The 24,919-nt window shown below is 40.8% G+C and overlaps 1 protein-coding gene across 11 annotated transcripts in view; it reads right to left on the bottom strand.

Annotated features, from left to right (window-relative positions):
- The window catches only part of NALCN (sodium leak channel, non-selective), a 345,527-nt gene that overhangs the window by 211,862 nt on the left and 108,746 nt on the right, over positions 1–24,919 (bottom strand). For all 11 annotated transcript variants that reach the window (XM_078853491.1, XM_078853490.1, XM_078853489.1 and 8 more), the window contains 3 exons: positions 3,652–3,794; positions 3,428–3,532; positions 841–927 (listed from right to left, as the gene is read on the bottom strand). In XM_078853491.1, the coding sequence (XP_078709617.1) occupies positions 841–927; positions 3,428–3,532; positions 3,652–3,794 (335 nt within the window). The remainder of the gene's footprint in view (positions 1–840; positions 928–3,427; positions 3,533–3,651; positions 3,795–24,919) is intronic.

A 24,919-nucleotide genomic window follows, 5' to 3' on the forward strand; every position in this document is an offset into this window, starting at 1 on the left:
CTAAACTGAACATTATCAGAACCATAGCCTGGAAGGCACAGATCATATTATTCTGATTGCTGTAGTGTTTTTGGTGTTGTGTTCTGAAGTAAGGCAGGCTCACTGACAAGTGTCATTCCTTATCATGCAAGACTGAAAGTTATAAATAAAACTTTGTGGCGCTCTACATTGTTTTGTGAATGGAAAATTTGATTTATAAAACATTCTTTATCCTAGTTTTGGATTTACGTAAGGGTTGAGTAAGATGGATTTTCATTAATTCATTATGTAAAACTAAAAATATCAAAATTAAACATTTAAAACATTGTATTAGTTTGAATGTAGGTCTACTGCCTCCCCCTATTAGTCATATTTTTAAGTTGAAAATGGTACTGAAGTATTTTTGTGTTGAGCATGTTATTTGGCCCACTTTTTAATGCACACTATTGTATTTTGGGATCAATAACGGGGCATATTATACACCTAACCCGTGGGTGGGATTGATTTGTAGGGAAGGATGTGGAGATAAAGAAGGATTATTTAAATTATTTAAGGTAATAAAATGATATTTTAAAAACCTTTTTTTAAAATGACAACATCGGACAGTCCCTTTATAAAGAATGTACTTTTCTAGACAAACATTATAAAATGCCTTATAATTTGGGATGAAGTCCATACTACTTTCTTTGCTGATCTTATGTTTCATGAGTACATGCAGTATGACTTGGTAAGTTATCAATAAATGTAAGGCAATTCATGATTAATATTATTGCAGCCGTAATTTCTACCAACAGCCACTCTAAGCCAACATTCACACACTACTGTTTACACCGATTGATTTATTTTAAAAAGGTACCGTACCTGTAGACATGCTGGAGCTCTACCCTGGGGTTTATTCATATCAACAGCCACTAGCTGCCAGCCTCCAGCAGCATCTTCATGAAACATCTTGAAGAGGAAAATACTTGTCAGAAGCATTTTACATAATGATAAATACAAGTGAAACTTGTGATATGTATTATTTAGGATCTGCTCACATTCTGATCTCTGCGCTCTTAAAGAAAGAGGGAAATGGTTCTTATTGTTACAGAATATGCAAGATAGATCTCACCATTTTCCTATTTTAATAACAATTCTGCCAGAACAATAACTTTTTGCATGCAGAATTTCATTCAGATAATATGAAAAACCGCATTACATCTACCTAATAATTGGTCCTAATATATTAGCACTAATTATACTAACTAGTTCAGAGTGGATCTGTTCAGCACTATTTGTTTTGTAGACTCTCTCAGAACAAAGCTCCTCATCTATTCAGCATATTTAGAAGAAACCCAGCCATCTTACATTCTTGTTAAAAGCAAGTTTCATGGTGGCCTTTTGCAGAACTCCCTGAGATTTACACCAAGGGAACAATAATAAATCACACCATGCCCTTTTACTGACAAAAGTACTTTACACCAAGGGTCAGAATCTGATCTTTTTTACACTGCATCCACAGTAAGTCCATAGCAGTTCAATGCAGTTACTCTGACAATACAGGGGTATAATTAAAAATGTGGAGTGAAATCCTGGCTTCACTGAAATCACTGGCAAAACTCTCATTGACTTCAGTGGGTCAGGATTTCACCCCAGCCTTTAGAAAACAGAACATGCATATAAAATGGCTTTTAATAATAGGTCATAAAAAGATGTAGGTTGATTGGCATAAGAAATGTGTCCTGAAAGCCATTAACAGAAAATGTGCATATGTTCCTGTGAAGACAATGAGCTACACTAATTTTTTACTCATCATCTGAGAGAACTCCCTTTATACCACTTTCTTCAGCAGCCCATAAACACCTGACAGCCAACTTTTCTTTGATCAGTAGTAGACTAATTTTCTGCACAAGTTAATTGATTTGTCAAGTGGGCAAATGAAGTAAATCATACAGCGAAAGTACAGACGAAAATTTTGTCAAGGTCACTTCATGCCCAACACAAGAAATATGGTCCATTTTTATATGTCACTTTGTATTGGAAAGGCTCCTTTAGAGAATTCTGACCAATACAGAAACAGTAGAAGCATTTTTTTATAGTCTGTTAAACTAGATTCCCATTATGTCAGTGTTTCAGGTAACCTCACTTTTTGGAACAAGATAGCCATTAACCGGTCTACAGTCCACAAATTATTTTTATTCTGTGATATGATGGTTTTCATATCTAATGTGATCACATTCCTCTGGTGTGATGACGTTATCCTTAGTGTTTCTATTTTCCTCAAATGTGGCTGCTTCTGGAGTTTCCCCATAGAGACCTCTCTGTCACAGACCCTAGTTAATTCACAGAGGCTGCGGCATTAAAACTAGGGACGTGACAGGTAGTAAACCCAGATCTGATTTGTACACTGATGTGCTATGTTTGGTGGAATCACCTTCACGCAGAATTACACTTGGCCGAGGCCAGGTTTCAGCTAAGATCGTGGTCTCAACAACAACCTTATGCCAATGAGTTTCATAGGCAAAGTGTGGATTGTGTGAAAAAGTATTTCCTGTTAGGAGTAATGTGAAGGAGCAAATTTTAAACTGATAAAAAGAAAAATGTTCTGACACAAGCTATACTTAGACTGCAGAACTCAATGCTACAAGATATCATGGAGCCCAAGAAACGAGCAGGATTCACTAAAGAACTGGACATTCATATGGATAACACAAATTTCCAGAGTTATAATAGAAAATATTAAACAAAATAATTTTGGAAGAGATTTACACTCTTATTCTTTAGGGCACAAACTAACATCCAAATATCGGGGGATAGGAAGAATTTTTCCTTACGGGGAAGTTTCCCATATCTGCCTTCTGTAGGGTTTTTTCCATGTTCCTCTCAGGCAGCTAGTACTGGCCACAACCAGACACAAGATACTGCACTAGGTAGACAACTGTTCTGAAGAAGCATGGCCATTCCCACATGCTAGATACTTAAAATAGCCTCTGTGTATGATGCAGCAGACATTTTAAGTCTGGACAGAGCATGCACAAGGGGGGGCAAGCAGGGGCACCCCCCACCAATAATCAGTGAGGGGCACAGAACTCCTCCAGCTCTGGGCTGCGGCGGAGAGAACAAGCTCCTCCAGCCACAGAGCTGCGGCGGGAAGAGCCCATATTCCAAAACCCAAATATTATATGGAAACAAAAAATAAAAAAGAATCATTCGATCTCTAATTATGATGAACAAATGGGCAGTGTGTACAGTATATAACAAGATGTGCCCACGAACAATGGCTTGATTATGTTCTATTATATTTTTCTATTACATTTTTAAGATACCCTATTTGAATGATACACTCTATCATATAGAATGTACTGAAACTAGGCAACAGCTAGCAGGGATTTACTACTTTGCAATAAATTAAAAACAGAGGTATCCAAACAATATCTCAGTATTCAGAGCTAGAACATCAGCACTCTACCTGGGTAGTAGCTGTTGAGGTGGTACTGCTCCTGGACCCCCACATCTGCTGGAATTGCACTCTTATTTCAGCAAATGTTTCAATGATGACAGCAATGAACACGTTCTACAAGAAAAATTAAAAGCAAAGGCTTACCAGGAAGCTCAGCAGGTGGAAAAGAGCAGAAATTCAGTCAAACATGATTTATATTCCAGGCAGGTTTAAAAGAACAAATTGTTCAGTACCTTAACGAGCCAGGCAAGAAAGAAAATTAAGGTGATGAAATAGAAGTATGAACGCCATCGGGGAAAACTGTCAATTGCTCTATACATAAGGAATACCCAGCCTTCTTGAGAAGCAGCTTCATAAACAGTAAATATGCTGGTGCCTGTTGATGAAAAATGAAAATATTTTAAATAAAAAATAAACATTTTCAAGATCTGCAAGCAATCATCTTTCATCCATTTCCTTTTTGTAAATGGTAAAGGTCCCCCAAAAGAAGTAGCTCTTCCTGCACACTTGAATGTTGTTTCTTCTTATGATTGGATCTAAATTGTTTTTACATTACAGTGTTCCACATCCACTTCTTGGATACATACACACAGCCCTCTGGATCACTTTAATGGGAAATGTACAAATGACTCCAAAGGCAGAACTCAGCCCACTGTAATTAATCTCAGTATTATCTGTGAGAAAAGTTGAATTAAACTATCAGGATTGTTGACCAGCAGGAGAAATGAGTTTGAATTTATTTGCATTAATAAAGCAAATATAAATTAGGTAATCAACAATATACAGCAAGGTATGTGGTTAAGCTGGTAAAGGTAATCATATTCAAGTATTTACCCAAATGCATTTGAACACTGCAAAAGTGCACATATCTGTTACAGCCACACTAATTTAAGTGTCTTATTGCTTTTAGGAAATACTTTTCAAAAGCATTTTAAAATTAAAGTTATTCCGTCTTTGGAGAGTAGGGGGTGGATGGAAAGTTGTAAGTTTCTATGTGTATGGAAACCTATTTGATTTAAAAATGTATTGCTAAAAGTTATATTTTTCCAGTTTTAAGGCACTACAAACTTTAGGAGCCAAGAGCATCCTCAAGTCTGAAGCCAATTTTTGCAAACTGACTCTTGTGCTTGTCATCCGACAACCAAAAGTTAAAATCTAAAGAGGAGAGCACCCACTCTCTTATGTAGCTACTGGCAACCTTTCTGATACCATTTCAATGAAATGGCGATTTCATGGGTGAAGAAAAAGAAAAGAAAGAAAGAAAGAAATTTTAAAAATGAAAAAAGGAGTCCTATTTATGTATCTGCTTAAGAAGCTTGCTGAATTTGGTACCAAATGCCCAGTTTATGTTATTATAAAATATTGCTCCAATAAAGGGGCACAGTCCTGCAACCCTTCATTCCACATGAGAAGGGACTACAGGATCAAGGCCTTGGGTTATTCTTTTTAAATTTTATTTCATTATATTGGTTTGTATTTATCCTGCTGATAATGGCTCAATCATAAAGATGGCTATCTGAAAACAAAACTATGACCATTGCCTTTCATACTGACCAGTTTTGTATCATTTTTATCTTATGGCTTCCTTGGTCTATTTATTGCATACAGCTGTTGTCCTTTGTCTTATACTTACACAGAGTGGGTCGCGACCCTGTTTTAATGGGGTCGCCAGTGCTGGTGTTAGATTTGCCGGGGCCAAGCCCAAGCCCCACCGCCCTGGCCAAAGCCAAAGCCCGAGGGCTTCAGCCCTGGGTGACAAGGCTCAGGTTACAGGCACCCCGCCTGGGTCTGAAGCCCTTGAGCTTCAGCTTTGACCCCCCCGCATCCTCTACCCACCTGGGATTGTGGGACTCGAGCAGTCTCAAGCTTAGGTCCCCACTCCTGCGGTCCTGTACTTATTTTTATTGTCAGAAAGGAGTCGCGGTGCAATGAAGTTTGAGAACCCCTAGCCTGTGGCATTCAAATGCCTAATGGATGTCAGCCAGTCCTTGAAAAATTAGACTTTCTTTATGCATGTATCTGATTTTGGAGGCTGGCGTTTTCTGGGTCTGGACATAGAGATCACCCAGTTATAATGATCAGGGTTGTGAGAAATTCTCTTTTATTGTACTAGAAGAAAATTCCATTCCATTATGTGGTGAAAAACCCCAAGATATATTAGTTTTAGGGGAAAATCAGACAAATGAAAATACATTGGCTGCCATTAAAAACACAACAAACTGTGTATTGCTGCCTGTAAAACACTCATTTTCCAGTTTGTTGATCACTAATTTCTTTAATTTAGTAGTAGCCACCAGGTGGCAATCATGCACCTTGTGCACACCTATAACACCAGAGAGTGAGCTAATAGGGACTGTGCATGCTGTCTAATTCTAATCTCAAACAATTTTACCATTGGATGATTTTGATTTCCAGGGTGGACATCACTACACTGGTTTTCTTTATCCTCATTTATTGAACTACTTATTGTATTCTCTCCCTATATACCTTATAAAGGCTTTGGGAAAGGTTACAGCCATACAGAAATAATTTAATCTCACAACCTTAGAAATGTTATCAACCATGTACCATTTTTATTCCTGTACACTGGGAAAGTCATGATGGTGACTACTCCCACAAAGCAGGGATATTCTCACTGAAGAGTCTATTTTTAATTTCTTTATTATCTTTTGGTAGTAAAGATTGTAAAGATTCTGAGTAGGTCATAGATTCTTTCGATGTCTTGTAGTGAGCTATGTTGGAACCAGAAGGAAATATGGACTGCCCAAGAATGTAAGGGCAAAACTGGATGAGTTTCTGGGGAGCAAATCTTTCGATGTGGTTGAAACTACAAGAAGATCAACCCCCCCTGAATGAATGGATAAGTCAATGTTTCCTTGCCTCTGAAACAAGCAAATCAAACTTTTACTCTTCAAAACCCCCTCACCAATCAGCTAGCTAATGGGAGGCTGAGGGAAAGAAGAGAAGGGTGACTGCCCTGTCACCCTTTCCAAACCCCAACTACTGTATTGCTGTTAGGGAAGAATTGGCAAGAGAGGTACTAGAATACAGAATTAACTCGGTGAAGTGTGCTGGAGAACACTGCTGTTTTCTCCATTTGGGGCAATAGAGTCCTATTCTGAAAACTACATCTCATTGCAAATCCTGTGGACATGTAGTGACCTGAAACATATAGTGTCTGCATGTCCTGGGTTTTTCATTTTGCAAATCTGGTCACCTATGAAAGGGTAAATAAAGTATTAAGATTGCTTTGGAAAGGACCCTGTCAAGGGAGTATGCATCCTAGGGTGGAGGGAAGGGCTGCAAATGTAAGCGCTGACCATCTCTCCACGTTGTACTACAGAGCTAATGATGAAAAATAGAAGGGAAATTGCTACTTAGATGATTTGCAGTAAATAATTTGATAAATTTAAACTTATTGTTCACAAATCACCCACAAACACGTCATGATTATTATAAATTTGTTCACTATTTGCAATTGTTTAATGAGCGGTATGAATGAATGAATTTTGGCCTTTAGAATGCCTACACAATGGTCACTGTGAACCTTTGCTATTCATGATGTCTCCACATGACTGGTCTCTTAAATCGTGTAGCAATTGTTTCTGCTCCCTGATTTGATGACTTAAACTTTATAAACAAAGAAGACACCCTTTTGGATTATAAAGGAATTTGTTGTGTGAATAGCTGCAAAAGCTTTTCACACTGGCCACAAGGGCACTCTGGTGTGAATATTCATGGATATTTATTCACATTAGCTTTTGTGACACTTTTGCTTGTAATGAACATTCTTGCGAATAAAACCTCCCTCACCCTCAATGTTCACAAATAAACAAATAAAAGGTACTGGGAATACCAGCAAAGCGAATCAGTAGGTTTTATTTGCATAAATATTCATTAATCTTTCCTTTTTTTGTATTCACATGGCTCTAGTGCTAATAACTTGTTGTGCACTCGTTGTGTTGGCCTTTTGGGTGGCAAATTTGAAAAGCCCACTGGCATTTCAGGAAAAACAAGGAATTGCTAAACTGATAAATTGTTCACACCTTACATGCCACTATCCGGTACTTTTGCATAGAATTGCAAGGAATTTAAAATACAAGGATTTAAGAAAAAGACTTAATACAATCTTAAATTGTAGCATTCAAGGATAATATTAGTGACAAATAGCTACTGCTCTCAATGAGCATATTACCCAAGAACAATAAGTGGCCTCCATTGTTGCCTTCAGCTTTCCACAAGTTTATTGGCTTCTACTCTGTCCAAAAACCAGAGCAAGAGACTATCACAGTGACCAGGCTAATCGCACCTCTGACTTCTCCTGGTCTCTTTGAGCGCACCCCCTCAGGTATCAGGCCATGCACTGTCACCTCTCTTGGGGTGCAATCACACAATTCTCCCACTCTTAAACCTGGCCTTGGGCTGCAATCCTCTGGTACTTACTGTGATTACCTCAGAGGGCCTGACTTAGGTTCAGCACCTATAGGACAAATGACAAGTGGTACCAGTGACCAGACAACCTTCTTAAAGCAAAGCATTATTTTATTTAGAACCAAAGAATTTCTGAGAAAACAGATCTTAAAACAATAAACAGTCTATATGCTTTCCTATTTTCCCCTGAGGCTTTTTCCCTGTCTCTGTCATCCATGTCAGACTCTCTCACCAGGAACACTCAACTCCTCTCTCTCTCTCTCTGCAGGGAGTTCTTTTAACCAGTGTCCCTTTAATCTCTAGTCTTCCAGCTGGGGCTAAACAGCTATGTACCTTTGGGATGGACCCTGGAAGTAGGCCACTGTCCTGTTATTCTCCCCCAAGTTTTCCTTACTAATCTAGAACTCTAACTGCTCCCCACCCCCACCCCAAAGTTTTGGTTAGGAGGTTTCTTATCTAGAGCTAGTTTGCTTCTCTGCTTGTTTTTCCAACAGCCTCTTATTAAGCTAGACGAATACATTAATACAGGAAAGTGTAATAACCCAATATAACTATACAGTGACTTTACCACACTGACATACTGTACAGTATTTGAAAAATTGTTATATGTTAGTATTCTCAGATTATTCCATAATAGCTTCACATCCGCCTCAGAGAAAACAGGCCTTTAGAATGATTTTTACACTATATATTATTAGTTCCTTTGGTATTTCAAACAGTTTATTTCCTGAAAGAAATCTAACAAAAGCCAGCAAGTTTCATATTTTACTACAGCAAAATGGGTGAATCTTATATTCGAAAAACTTACAAGTTCAAAGAATTCCCCAACCTCCTTATGTTAATACCTGTTTCATAAAGGCTATGGTGTTCTTTTGGGGCAGAAAAAGCATGTACACCTATTGAACAAATCTGTCGTACAGTTACTTGATGAGCTTTGGATTTAATTAAGCATTACACACTAGACCTAGCAACTTCAGCTGTCATGATACTTTCAGATGTTAAGTCCTTAGGGAAAAATCCTTCTGTCAGATCTGCAGGGTAGATCTGAATCTCAGCATAAATGGGAACTTATTTCAGTGGTAACATTAGAAATGTCCCTTCTCTGGTTGTTTCCTGATCCAAGCAAAGATCTGCACCTGTGGAGCACCACAATTACTTTAGACTCAACATTTATGAAAAAGAACAGTTGAACCAATATGAAGTTTGTCTGCCTCAATTATTCTACATCTGGGCAAGCATTTCAAATCTTGTCAGGATGAAGACTATCTCAGGTGCAAACAAATTCGCTCTCTGAGGAAAAATAACTGGAGTTCCCCAGTTAGCACCAAGGTGCAGATGTCAGAAGATGCACAGACGTACCCATATTTACCACACTGATACCTGCTGATGGAAGTATCACAGAGCAAGCCATAGCAATCAAGGTCTGCAAGTAGAAAGCTCCCAGAGTAACTCAGCCTCCATGTTGCTAGTGTGGGATAGCATCTTCTGACAGGTACAATCTGGCTCATGCAAAACTAAAGTTTCATATAGATACATTTTCCTTATCAAGGATCCTAATTGTTAAAATATTCACTACTTAGATCCAGAAACCAAGGAGAGGAGCTCTAGGCCTCAGATTTAAAATGACAAATGTTGTGAAGATGGGCTCTTCCCAATGAAATGTCTCTGATTTACAGTATCAGTCTTCAAGTAGAGTACATGAGTGTTATAGTAAATGTTATGACAAAATAGTGTAACATAAACCCTATTAAGCAGAAGTGAGGCACTATAATTTAAGTTAATTTATTCCTCAGAGAATGCACCAACTACCTTGTTAAAGAATGACTTTTTACTGTATAAATATTAAAATACTTTATTTAAGTAAAATGCCTTTAACAGTGGCAGCACAGACACCAAACACACAGAAATCCACATAAACTCCTGTGTTCGAAGTGAGTAACAGAAGTCAGCAGCTTGTTATCTTAGGCAAACAAATGTGAGATATGTTCAGTCCAGGGACATTATATATTTTGGATCTTTAATCGGCAATATACTAAAATACTGAGAATGTCTGGAACTGAAAATCAGTAGGTGTAGTGATGGATTCATTGCCAGACAGAAAGCTGAATGTGCAAAAATTCTTTGGAAAAAAATATGTAATTCACTGTTGACTTTCATTGTCTGTCAATCATAATCATTCAGTTGCAGCATTAAATTATTCTGCAAGGCTGTCTTGGTTATAGCAGTCTCATCCCTCATAAAAGAACTTAGGAAACAGCAAGACTAATTGATATCATAGGCTCAGCTAATTTGCTTTAATTAATCAAAAATTTCTCTGCTATTTAAAAAGGAAGAAAGGAATCCATGTCTAGGACTATGGAAGGATGAGGCCATGTAGAGCATAGTAACAGTCGTATCCTAAAAACATACCAATGTCTAAACCAACTGAATTGAAGTTTTCTTCACAGGGAAAGTTAAAATGGGAAGTATAGCTCCAAACTGGACCAAATGGGAAGCTCTTTATTGGGACTACCATCTGGCAAACCAGCATCACCATTCTTGTAAGCAGAAGAATGGATGGGAGAATAAAAAGCTGTGGGAGAAAAAGATGAAGGGGTGGGTGAAAGTGTGGGGAGGAGATCAAGCCCTTCAAGGCAACTGGATGTCTTTACCCATTTATTGGTAAACTTTTGAACAAATCAGAGAAGCTCAATCCGAACAGATTCTAGCCAAACCAAGGTTAGGAGAGCTTTCTACAGAAAGGAAATCACTGCCTAGGAAAGCAATAAGGAAAGTTACTGTAAGTGACTTTCAGTCTTATTGCAATCAAGTTTTATTCTACCTCACAGGGAGCGTTTCAGTGCCTGGATATTCCTAATTTTCATTCAGAGCAAAACCCATTCTACAAAAGCAAAACAAAAAACAGCACAACCAGCTTACCTACCCCAAATTCATAAATACTTGTTTTTAAAAAAGGAAGATAGTAACATCTAAAAACTCAAAAAGAAAAATCCTACCCCAAGCAGAGCTTTATTTGGACTATATCAAAGTGCCAAAGACTCCATAAAATCCATTAGGGACTTAGCTATCCTTATTGATCTTACGTGGAAAGTGCTCAGCAACTATCTTGAATGGCAACAGTATAAAACCCTTAGAGAGATTTCAAGGATGCAATTCCAGCCCTTGAGTAAATAACTTCCCATAGTCAAGAAGAGGCAACTTGCTAAAGGTGCCTTGACAACAAATGCTGATGTTGCTGATGCTGCCATTGGTTCTACACAATTCCACTTGAGGTTACTGTGAGTGGCACATGTCTATTTGAGGGTGTAATTTGGCCCTAATGATTAGATCAGCTTCTTCCTTTAGGTCTGAGATTGTCCGACTTTAGGTACTCAGCTTTCCATGGTAACTGGAAATCACACTGGTGGGCACACATTAAGGCCAAAACTTTCATAAGTGTCCAGTGGGTTTGGATGTGTCAATTTTCCAAATGACAAGGTCAATGGGAGCAGAGTTATACCAATACTGAACCCTTCTGAAAATCCATTCAAAACATTCTAAATAGAAGACACCCACAATAATACAGTACAGCTGTCCAGACTTTAATCCTTGAGGGCTAAAGGCTGACCAATGGCATTCACCGCCCCCCAAAAGAGTGACAGCTACTGTACTTGAAAATCACAAATAACAAGACTTGCTGCATCTTCAATATTCTGAAATAAGACAGCAACAAAATCTGACAAAAGGAATCTCTTTAAGACAAAACACAGTCAAGCCTTCAAAGAAGCTTCAGACAACCAAGACATTATAAAAAGAAACCACATTAATGACAGCCTCCACATATTTGGATAATAAAAACAAATACATAGAGTTTAATATATTTTAAAGTCTAGGCTCTCCGACAAGATAAAAGTTTCTTGCCCTAAAAGAGAAAAAGGATCCTTATGACTGAATGTAACAAGAAAACTAAAATCAGACTCATTCAATGTCCTGCTTAAATATTAATGAGTTCCATATTGTCTGACATCTGTGATAAGTTGCAAAAAATAAAATGATCTACCTCTGTGGGTGATATGAAAGATAGAAGTTGGACCAATAAATATAAATACTTTTAGAGGTTTAACTAACACATTAAAACACTGAGAAGGATTGTGAGGTAGGTAAATATCATTAACCCCATTTTAGCAATGGGGAAGCAGACACAGATTATAAGACTTTCCTAACGCTGCACATGGACACAGTGTCTGAGCTGGGATTATAACTACACAATTTTCTGCCTCTCAATCCTGTGGTTAGAGCACTCAAAAATTCTAGCTGAATACAGAAAGCAAAAAGAACCCACTCTTCCATTGAAACAAATGGCAAAACTCACAATGACTTACATGGCAATAAGATAGGCACCCAAATTTTATTGCTCCTTCAGAAGATAAGAGGTTCAGCTGAGAAAGAAAACCAACCCTTTATCCTTGTAACATCAGATTTCTTTTATTCTTGATTGCCTTAAGAATGATGTTTCTCATGACCACTGATTCACAGGTTATCAAAACAATCTTGGAAAGCATACCACAGATAGACTTAACAGTTGGCACCCTCTTCACAGAGGAAAGTCAAAAACCTTGGCACAAAAATCTCTCTCAGTTGCCAGATATAACTTTTGGAGGGACATTCAAAGTTCTAAAATGCTTTATTTAAGTCTTGTTCTGAAGCTTATTACTTTTTGCAGAAATCTTTTTTGATCTTTATTCAGTGCAGACAATATTTCAGCACACCCAGAAAAGGAATTTTCCAAATCTATTGCTGTCAAATCTGAATCCTGATTTTTCCTGGATACAACTTCTTTTTATCAGTTAGCATTAAACTTTCTTGGAATGATTCTAATCCTTTTTTGGGTATCAGCTCCATGTTTCAAACCACCGCTACTTTAATTTCTTACATATTTACTGTATTTTACATTCTTTTACTTCAAAGTTTTTGACAGAAGAAGAAAATATTCCATTTTGTTTTAAAGGCATGTGGCTTGAAAGAAGCATTTTGCACGTATTATACCTAAGTAACCTTTTGGCATTGCTAACTGCAGCAGACTACTACAAGCTACAGAGCATATCTGCCCCCAGTAAGTTTTATCAAAGGGAGGCCTCTGATATTGATAGCTCCATGGGCACTGTTTTCTGGATGGAAATAAATGGTTCACAGGTTGATTAGAACTGGTGCCCATGTCTAGAGATCCTGCAGCAGCCAGGTTGTGCCCCACTGTACTATGTGCTGTATATTCGAACACCCCCAAATTATAGGGAGAAGAGTAGCTGAAATTCAGATGCCAACTTCTGAGGCTCAGCTCAGGCTCTCATATAATTTGTCCTGAATACCTGCTATGAAAGTGTGGTTAACATCCTTGTGAACAACAGGTTTTCTTGTTGTAAAAGGAGGTGAAAACAGAGAAGCTGAGTCTATGGCTGTCCATTCCTGCTTAGGAGTGCTGTAACTGCTCTTTTCTAATAGCTGATATGGGCCTGCAAGGAGAGTGTCAGGGGCAGGGGGATAGTAAAGTCATGGGTGATTCAATGTGAAAAGTGAGTATGCTGCACAAATATCTTTTGGCCACATAGCTCCCAGGATGGTATGCACTCCTGGAAACTTTCCAGGAGATTCCAGCTGCTGCAGGTACCGAGGGTGCCATCTATTCCAAAGGTAATATCAAGTCTACATCGTTCCTCCAGAAATGACCTGAAGTCATAAGGAGGATGGAATGGAAAAAGTCTATAAATCAGATCAAGAGGAAACTGATACTCCTCAGCTTCTGAGTCAGCCTCTGATTGTGAGAAGTCATCTTTTAAGACAAAAGGCGTATGATGAATCCAGATATACCAGAGACTCAAAACGGCTCAGTTGTATGAGGCTGCAATTAGGAATGGTTCTAAGATTTTATTACTGACTAGGGGAGGGATGTTCAAAAACTCTCAGTGCTGGCTCAATGATGTTAATGGGGATTTTATCAGTGACTTTAATGGGAGCAAAGGTAGCCCAATACTGGGCATTTCTCCACCCTGGAAGAAAGCCCTCCAACTTAAAGGCTATGGTCAAAAGAGTTATTAATTAAATTGTCTGCCAGATTGAAGAGACAGATGTATCCAAAATGAAGGTAGTGTTTGATTAGATCTAGGTAGAGAGGAAAGCAGAACTGATTCCAGTCACACTGATTTTTATTGTACCTGGCGGAACTATTTTAAAATGCTACATGTCAGAGCAGTGGCTCTCAACCTTTCCAGACTACTGAACCCCTTTCAGGAGTCTATTTTGTCTTGCATACCCCCAACTTTCACCTCACTTAAAAATTATAAACTCAGACATAAAAATACAAATATGTCATAGCCACACTATTACTGAAAAATTGCTGACTTTCCCATTTTTACTGTATAATTATAAAATAAATCCATTGGAATAGAAAGATTGGTACTTACATGTCCGTGTATAGCACAGAGAGCAGTGTAAACAAGTCACCGTCTGTATGAAATTTTAATTTGCACTGACTTCGCTAGTGCCTTTTACGTAGCCTGTTGTAAAACTAGGCAAATAGCTAGCTGAGCTGATGTGCCCCCGGAAGACCTCCGCGTACCCCTGGTTGAGAACTGCTCTGTTAGAGGGGCTGGGTATTGAGGATGAACACAGAGAGTTTCTAAAAAGCGATCTCAGTGCTTCTAAGAACGACACTAAAGTAGAGCCTTTTTTGCTCTAGCATCAAAATCCATTTCAGCCTCAGCACCAACAGCTTTCAAAATGGAAGCAAACTAGCACCACGGCACTATTTTATTCATTGAAGATACATACGCTTAGGTTTCTTTTAAGGGTTTTGCACTGATAGCTTAGCAGCTGGTGCTGATGAGCTCTGTGTCAAATATAAACCTGGCGATTTAGGTGCAGTCAACAAGACCTTTAAGTGGAAATCCCTGTTTGCCTTGACAGAATGAGTGAAGTGGGCTGATCAAATCCCAGACAGACACGGTACATAATCAGTATGGAAATATGCAAGAAAAGAAAAAATGTGCCTGCATTAACCTGATAATTTCTTGAACTACTTTGAGTAGGGCATGTAGAAAATGAACAGGAAGTTAAAATTGTCAAGTTCTGGGGAAAGAAATCCTCATATTAACTAAAGTGATAGATGGGGTGGAAACAACAGAAAATACAGCTTTAGTACTAGTGTTTGAATACCAGCTTTTGAACTGGAGGAGCAGAAAGTGAAGCAAAATTAGATGGGTTAGGTCAGTACTGAAACCTGCATGTACAGAAAATTGTAATGGTACAATCCTGCGCTGATGAAATAGCTCAAAATCTTCTTTTTAAAACATTATGGCTAATGGCTCCAGATGTTTGCACAGCTTGAGTCTCCTACAGTGAAAAACTTCAATTAATAAAGGAGAATTCACAATTCCCACATATAACCTAATGTACTGTAATGTTAAAAATAGGAACCTCAAAAGGTAAACTTGTAAAGAAACTTGTTAAGAAAAAAAACCCAAAAGAATCCTGATGGGATGACCAAATAAATTCACATGATTTACAGGGGATACTCACTCAACCAAACCAAACAAAAAACCCCATGACTCTGACTTAGGAAAATAGCTTTAAAAATAAATGTTAATAAATATAAATAATTTAAATCTCTTGTATTTAGTAAAAATATGTATCTATGTTAGGAATAGATTAATCCACAGAGGCCAGACTTGAGAGAGGGGTGGTGCTTTAGCTTTGCTGCTTCAGAAGAAGCTTCAGAGAGTCATAATTCCAGCCTTGCTCCCACTTGCTTTTGGAGGGGAAAGAGCTTTCGATAGCACTGAAAATGATGCAACTTACTTCACCTTGGCAACCAGCCAACCCTGTTGGCCAGCACCTTGGGAAGTGAAGCCATAGTTCTTTCACACTCCCTGCCCACTAGCTTAGGGAGTCAGGGAAGTATTGGATGGCTACATCTGCTCTTCCCCTCACACCCAGATCCAAGCACTATACAGGCCCTACACGGCCACAAGGGGGGTGAAGGAATGTCCTTACTCCTCCCTGCACTGCATGGTTATGTGGAACCCTTAGTAATTATAATTAATATGCATATGCTATTAATATGCATACAATATTCTGTTTGTACAGCACCTAGCACAATGGGGTCCTGTTCCATGGTTGGGGCTCCTGGGTGCTACTACAATACAAATTATTACAAATTATTCATAGTAATAATACAGTATTTGAAGTGGTAAATAGTAACATTTCTACATTGTTCTTTTATACATTTTAATTATAAAATAAATAAGACTCCGAAAGACAGAGAAAAAATCCTGCATAAACAACAATCACATAAAGCTGCCCAGAGTTTTCTGGTCATGCTCATTTGCTTTCCTTCAGAAGCTACATGGTGACCGAGAGATAATCAATAAGCATGTTTTTTCTTGCCAAAACAAAAACCAATTTTCGAAGTATTTTGTGTTGCAAAACTAGCAGAACATGACTTGATTTGACTTCTTAAGGCAAAAAACAGAATAGAGTGTTTAAAAAGTGGACTGTCTGATTATTATTATTAATGGTAGTGCCCTTGATGAGCCATGTATTTTCCAAATAGAAAAAAAAGCGGTCCCTACACTGAGATCACAATGTTTTATCCCATGAGATGAACAATTAGAGGTAAATGACCTACTTGAAAAAATTACATTCATGTCTGAAGCTTTCTGCTCCTGCTTCTGTTACAAGAAACATGACCACACACAGCCCCTTCAGAGAAAGACAGGGTCCAAAGTCCATATGTACAAATCAGGTCCAAAAAGGACTTGAATGATCCCTTCTCTCTGGAGAGCTGTGCCAGGAGTTGTGGAATAGTAACCAGGGCTGGAGGAGATACTGAACTTCTTTAGTGGGATAGCATTTTTCTCCTTCTTACATGAAATGAGCATTCAGGAATGAAATGTACTAGCCCTCACTTCATTTGAAAGAGTTCAGGTGGGTCCCATCTTCCATCTGGGTCGAGGGAGAATTTAGACTTAAAAAGGAAGCAGGATTTAAAGGTTCCCTAGTGTGCTTTAATGTAGTCTGTTTCAAACAGCAGTCCATTAAAGTGCACCAGCAGGGTCTACATCAGGGGTGGGCAAATTTTTTGGTCCAAGGGCCACATCTGGGTGGGGAAATTGCATGCAGGGCCATGAATGTAGGGCTGGGGCAGAGGGTTGGGGTGTGGGAGGGAGTTGGGATGAAAGAGGGGTGAGGCAAGGTGCTCAGGGAAGGGGGTTGGGGTGCAGGAGGAGTATGGGGTGCCCCAGGGGGTTGGGGTGCAGGAGGGGTGCAGCAGGGGGCTCAGGGCAGGCGGTTGGGGTGCAGGGTGCAGGAGGGGTTCGGGGTGTGGGCGCTGGCCTGGTGCCGCTTACCTGGAGTGGCTCCGGGGTGGCAGTGGCAAGCACTGGGGCCAGGGCAGGCTCCTTGCCTGCCTGCCCTGGCCCCGCACCACTCCTGGAAGTGGCCGGCATCACATCCCTTTGGCCCTGGGGGGGGGGGGCGGCAGAGGGCTCTGCGCACTGCCCTCGCCTGTTCATGGTTCCCCATTCCTGGTCAATGGGAGTTGTGTGGGGCGGAAGTGCCTGCAGGCGAGGGCAGCGCACGGAGCCCTCTGCCCCCACCCCCAGGTTCCATAGGGACGCGATGCCAGCCACTTCCGGAAGTGGCACGGGGCCCACGATGCCACGGCAGTGGCAATCCCATGGGCCAGATCCAAAGCCCTGACAGGCCGGATCTAGCCTGTGGGCTGTAGTTTTCCCTCCCCTGGTCTACAAGGATCAATTAATGTGCAACACTTTAGAAATCACACCTCTATAGAGTGCTTTACCCCACCATGTAGACAGACCTTAAAGATTCATTTCCACAACTATCACACACTTCGTTCTGAAGCTCACCTATATTGTATGTAGAACAAGTACACCTACAATGCCATGAGAAAGTAACAGCATTGCAATAGTATAAAGTGATCCTGTGTACTGAACTACAATAATAACCTACATACAGCACTACATACAACACAACCATTTAAAACTCATTAATAGGTTGCTGGTTGGAAAAGTACCAGTGACCTTCTGAAATTATGAGGGTATGCTCTGTGCCAGCCTTGGAGCCTGTTGGCTTCTTCTTTCTCTATGGTGGTCATACAGAAGGGGGTACTTTTGTCCACAACGAGTATAGGAGCCATTAGCTATTCTGCAAACCAGCCACAATCTATCAAACCACTGCCTATTATTAAAGGAACTATCAAAGGGTTTTTTGGTACTACTAGCGTACTTGATGCCTCACAAACCAAACCAACCCCACCTCCCAAAAAAACAACAAGACAGTGCCCCTACCCCAAAGAATTTACAGACTGGAATTTGAACATGACCCAACAAGAGCAAGATAGATCAACCAGAAGGGACAGGAAGTGAAGAACAAGGTTACACCAACAAGGTTACAACTTCTAGCTGTTCCATTGCCAAGATGTAAATTTCTTGCTCACATCCTTCTTCCTGTCAAAGAATCGCCATTTAATCAGGTGATAGTCCATTTGATTATGCTGACATTTGGCTGAGGTGCTGGCTAGCCTTTTGTTTCTGGGGAACTGATTTGAAGCTGTTTCATAGACTTGGAACATGTCTTATACAATAGGAATTTTATAAAACTTTACATACAATGTTGTCACACATATTTTATCATGACAATAATGACTAGCAAATTATAAGTTTTCAAATGATACCTCACAAGGCTTACTTTGTACAACATTTATTACAGTCTTGTGAAAAGGTTGAAGATAAAGGGCACAGCTGTCACAGGTACCCAACCTCCAGTAGCCTTTGCCTTCTTTGAAAATCCCATCACAGAGCATTTGGAGGAGCCAAGAGATTGTAGATCAATACAAGTCTGAATTTTGTGAAATTTAGAGGCATTTGTAAGGAATGAATGAAATCACAAACCGTCTGGGGAAATAGGAGCTGTTGGAGACTAGTTTGCCTGGTATCATAGTATGCACAAATCATTATACAGGACAAATCTGGTGGAATGTTTGAGAAGATAATACAAAAGAGTAGGCAAGTGTGAAACAATTAACATAATCTACTTTGATTATAAAAAAGCACTTCACAAATTACCGTACATTTATATACATCATTTTAGTGATTTAAGCAGTAAAGGCACCATTCTTCAACTGACCAATTGATAGCATGCAAACTGTAAAGGGTGAAGGTGATCATGACAAGTAGTGGAAATAGGCAGAACGACTTTTAGTAAACTTACAAGTTTACAATAACCACCATTAAAAAACTTTGCATTTGCCACTAGTGCCCATAGAGTTTCTTCTTAGCTTCTCTCTCAGACCACATGTATCCTACAAACTGGTCGAGGCAAGTTACAATGGTGTACAGACGCTGAAGTTTGTATACCACTCAGGCATGTGCGTATTTGTCTGCTTGTCTGCTGGCTGCATGTACTCACCAGGAGTGCTTGTGACGATGCAAAGTGCGGTGCCCCACAGGTAGTTATCCCAGTGTGCCACGTGTGGCTGTCTGGTACAATGCATTTTGGGAGATTTTTGCAATGTGTTGTGGTACATAAATGACTCAACCATGGATCTCTGGGAACTAGGGATCAAGTTCCCAGCATGCAACCTTCTCCATCCCATAATATCATCGATAGCCCATAATTTTTGTGCCTTTTTTATACAATGGACATGAAGATTTCTTTAAGGACAATTTGCTGAGGGAAAATAATTCAAAAATAATTCAAGGCTGTTGATGGCATTCATGGAGCAGCTGCAGAGAGTGGAATGTTGCTTCTGGGCCCAAGAAACAAACATTGACTGGTGGGATCACATCATGATGCAAGTTTGGAATGATAAGTAATGACTGATGAACTTTTGGATGTGAAAAGCCATGTTCCAGGATCTTTGTGCTAAGCTTGCCCCAGCCCTTCAGCACAGGGATGACAGAATGAGAGCTGCCTCAACAGGGGGGAAGTGAGTGGTGATCATACTCTGGAAGCTTGCAATGCCACATTACTACCGGTCAGTAGGAAATCATTTTGGAGTTGGAAAATCTACAGTGGGGCCATTGTTATGCATATGTATAGGGCCATTAATTATCCTGCTACACAGGACTGTGACTCTCGGAAATGTACAGAAAACAATGAATGGATCTGCAGCAATGGAGTTCTTGAACTACAGTAGGGTGACAGAGAGTAGGCATATCCCTATTTTGATGCCAGCTCACCTTGCCACATTGTATATCAACAAAGAGGGCTATTTTTTTATGCTTATGTAAGCAGAGTCAGAATGAGCTCCCCCTGACATCTAGTGGTGAGCTGTGGAAAAGGACTTCAGGAGCTGATCTAGTTTGCATAGAGACACCCACCCTATCTAGCTGCTCAGCATGATGGGATTGCTTGCCCAAATGATTACTTGTGGCTGGTGTTGAATCCCCAGTCTCCTTGTTATTGTGGCAGAAGTAAAAAAGTGTTGTTATCCTGGTTGTGTGAACCGAGGGTAACAGAACTATACCTGGCATACCCCAATGGAGGGACTCGCCCTCAACTGAACAGCACTTGCTAGGCAGGGAACATGGGCTCCAAAGCCCAATGAGTTGAGAGAGGGTGGGGACAGGTACTTATACCTGGTGATGTAGGCCCTGTTTAAGGGTCCTAGACACCATTTGACCCTTCTTCTCTCCATGGTACAATAAAAGAGCTAATTTAGACTCAACTGAGAGTCTTGTTACATGCTAAAGAGCTGAAATCACTGATACCTAGGTTGAAGTATTAGACCTACTTTGGGACAGTATCTCTATTGCAAGAGACTGCCCAGTGTGCACCAGCAGTGAGGCTCCCACTAACAGCTGCAATCACTGAGAGCTGTGTTAACTGGTGGGCCCTGAAGACATTTTGGCAAGTGGGGCCAGCTGAGCATGTGGCAGAGAGGTGTGACAAGCAGCCAGCAGGGCAGCTGGAGGAAAGGCGCAGCAAGCGGCCAGCAGGGCGGCTGGCAGAGCGGCGTGGTGAGTGGCCAGCAGGGAGGTTGGCGGAGACGTGCGGCCAGCTGGTGGAGAGGGCCAGAGCACAGCCCCGCCCCGCAGAGAGGTGCAGCAATCGGCTGGCACAGTGACGAGTGCTCGAGCAGTGGAGCATGTAAGGTCCTTCATTAGCCCCCCTCCAACACAAGGTAGGAGGTGAACTCTGCGGGTTAACCTCTGAACTCTGGGGCTGCACTGGCCAAGGACAGGAACTGTGAGTGGCGTGCAGAGAAGGGACGGGCATGTTAAACGGACTTTTGGGTTGCTGGACTTAAGAAACTAATGGAAAAGGACACTGCCCAATTTACTTGGGGGTGGGTCTTTTGCTCATGGTTTATGTTTATGAACCCTAGTTGCAGTGTTTTCCCAAATTAATGCTGAATTACTTCCCTCCTTTTATTAAAAGTTTTTGCTACACTGAGACTCTGTGCTTGTGAGAGGGGAAGTATTGCTCCTGAGAGGCATCCTGGGGGTGGTCTGTAATTGTCCCAGGTCACTGGGTGGGGACTCAAGCCGGTTTTGCGTTGTATTGGTGAAAAGGAACCCCTAGATACTGAACCCGGCCCTTGTTGCTGCTGGCTTCACCTGGCAGAAGGGTTACCCTATGCAAGCATAGGTGGATGACCTGGGATGCTTCACCAATATCAATGCGGCTGGTCAGGGAAGGTGCATGAAGCGCACATCTATACGAACACAGAGCTGTTCAGAAGCTGCAAGCAGGGACATTCTTTCCCAACTGGCAGATTACCATTGGTGATATTAAAATACCAACAGTGAGCCTGGGGAACCCAACCTACCCCTTGTTTCCATGGCTCACGAAAACATACACTGGCCACTCCCACAGCACCCAGGAAAGGTTCAATTTTTGACTCAGAAGGTGCAGAATGAACATTGAATATGACTTTGGTAGACTGAAGAGATGTTGGTTGTGTTTACTCACTAGACTGAATATCAGTGAGAAAAATATCACAATAGTTATAGCTGCCTGCGGTGTCCTGCAGAATATCTGTGAGACAAAGGGTGAAAAGCTCCTGCCTGGGTGGAGGTGGAGCAACTGTTTGCTGACTTTGATCAGCCAGCCACAAGGAAAGGAGTTATACGGTGGAAGGAGGCTTTGAAAGAGCACTTTAACAGTCTTCCACCGTTGTATTCTCTTCTGGAGTGTTCTCTGGGCCTGGAGCTTTGGGTACTGTTAAGAATTCCGTAGTGCTTGCTGTACATTAATAAATATGACTGGTTTTTTTCCTGAAGCTATAAATTATATGGTGCTTGCTGTACATTTACAAGTATGTGTGGTTTGGCTAATACTATGCATTCTGCAATATTGGCTGAGAACACAAAGAAAACTTGATTCTCCAAAAATAGAACTTTATTGAGTAGGGAAAATACAGTGCAGAAAAATCAATGTGCAAAAAAACCCACAAGCAATGTTATACAAATTTTTAACTTAAATTAATGGGGTGAAACTTTAAAATAAAGACAGGAGTAAACATTTTTGTCCATTTGAGTACACAAATGTAATCCACCATGCGTAGATACATGTACACCAACTATGGTTTTCACAGAAGCTGTGGTTTTCCACAGTGTGGATTGTAAGGGTAGGGATGTGTCCCGTGATATGCTATAAGGTGTAGGAAGCAGTGACCTTGCAGTTCTCCAAGGATCACAAAGGGTGCAGAGTGGGATATTTGGACTTGTAGGTCAATAAGACTTTGCAGCATTTGAATTTGCTGACTGAGAAGTCACATTATGTCCTGGTGCATTTCACTCCCTTTCCTGCTGGGACTCCTGAGCCTTTTTCCTGGCTGCTCCTTCCTTCTCCAGGCTGTCGGTCATATTGGCCATCCAAGCCCTTGGTTCACAGTCCGGTGCAGCAGTGGCTTGCAGGATCTTGCTGACTTTGTCTTCCTAACTCCTTTTCTTTCTCCTCTTCATCAGGGTCAGGAATTCTGTGGTGCGGAGGAGGCAACCCTCAAGGACATAATGGCAGCAACTGCTGATAGAAACAGACAGACATATCACTGGATTTACAGTCAACAACAGAAAGGGGAAGATATATTTCAGCACTCTCTTCCCCCATTCCCATAAATACTTTTAATGAGAAATGCTTATTGACACATCACCTTTGCAGTGCCTTGACACAGCATCGCTGTCCAGCTCCAGATGTGGTGAGTAGGGCCTGCCAGGGTGAGACAGTGGATTTTTTGTTGCCTGAAGCTGTAAAACTTTGGATCCTATTCCATGGATATGAGTATAGCGCAATGGCACTGATTATTGACATTGTTTTCCACAGGCTGTGGCGAGTTTAGCTGATATCTCACTCCTGAGGGTCACAAAGGCACAAAGAATACAGCTGCTACTGGCATCCTGAAGATGCCCAGGCTGCAGGCCACTAGCTGGTTTACTGCAATGTTGTCAGTCCAACTCATTGGACTACCATGGAGGAAGACAACTGTCTTACCATGGAGGAAGAAATAAGGCAGCCATCCCCAGAAATATTCAGGAGAGGATTGCAGAGTATATTCATGAAAGTTTCATCAAGATCTCTCAGGAGGATATAGTAGGCATCCCTATGTACACAAAGTTCCACATCACTCTCCACCCCCCACCTAACCCAACAGGAGAATGAAAAGCAGATGACAACTCTAGCTCTGTTTGTTGTATCTCTACCTCTTCTTATAAATAAAACAAGGAATAAAAGAATGAAAAGTCAGTATCTTTGTCTTGTTAACTTGGGGATGAGGGCGCCATCTTTAAATTTGATCATTAGAAGGAAAAATGGATTCACACACCTGAGTTCCTTTTCCCTTCATTGGGCTCATCCATGCTTGCCTGGTGGGACTGGCTGGCAGTGGAGGAGTCTCAAACAGGTCATGGTTCATGGCATGGCTAGAATCCCTGTTCATGGCAGAGGTCTCTGTCTTCGGCTCCTCTAAGGTATCTGCAATGGTCTGCAGGGTGCTGATGGGTCTCTGCCAAGTATGGCATATATTTCATTGTAAAAGCAGCGGGTCTGCAGGGCAGCACCAGATATATTGTTGCCCTTCCTCACCTAGTGGTATCCCTGGCAAAGTTCCTTTGCTTACATGTGGTATTGCTGCTGATCCCTGACATACCCCTTTGTCTTCATTCCCTGTGCAATCTTTTAGCAAATGTCCTTGTTTCTGTGGCTGGTCCATAGCTGTGCCTGCACAGTCTCTTCTCCCCACGGGCCTCCTGTCTACTCTAGGCAGGAATGTGTTTGGTGCATGGAGCCAGCATGGTCAGTTGGGCAGTTGCACACAGCAAGGGTGAACTGCTAGGTGTGCTAGCCAAGGTAGCCAATCAGGAAAAGGCATTTCATAAACACGCAGAGGGATTTAAAGAGGATGGTGGCTTCCCATCTCTGTGACCCCTGGGCAGTGGAATTTAAATACTGTGACCAGAGTGGCCACCGTTGTGAGAGAATTGTGCAATATTGGATAGCTGCTGGAGGACTTTTAGGGTTGACACGGGTTGTGCAGTGTCTACACTTGCACTGTGTCAACCTCAGTAGGTCAAGCAAGGCCCTATGCCATTCCGGGACATGGTTTTACTGAGTAGCTGTAACAGGGTAATTACATCCGTCAGAGACAAAACTGTTGACACGTGCACAAATAGGTCTATGTATAGTTTCCACTCAACAGGCGCTATACTTCACCCCTTTATCTGTAATCTTATTGTTACCTAGTCCATTGAATGTTTACATTGCTGTCCCCAATGAAAGATGCTGAAGAGAAAAAGAAAAATTAAGACAATGGCAAGAAGAAGAAGAAGGATTAACATATGCATAAAGGCTTTTAAAAAGAAAAAAAAATGCTCCACAGGAATTGTTCTTGCTGAGAAAGACAGTTAAGAAAGAATATAGTTTGAAGTCTTCTGGATGCCAAAGGAGTTTGTGAGACTATGACAGATGTACTTAGTTAAACTAACATTTAACCCCAGGTCTCAGAGGACATGAACTAAACGTAAGGACGCAGCAGGCGAAAAAATAAATTTAGGCAAAACATTTCTACACAGA

Source organism: Lepidochelys kempii, chromosome 1, assembly GCF_965140285.1.
Source record: "Lepidochelys kempii isolate rLepKem1 chromosome 1, rLepKem1.hap1, whole genome shotgun sequence".
In the NCBI taxonomy this organism is placed as follows: domain Eukaryota; kingdom Metazoa; phylum Chordata; order Testudines; family Cheloniidae; genus Lepidochelys; species Lepidochelys kempii.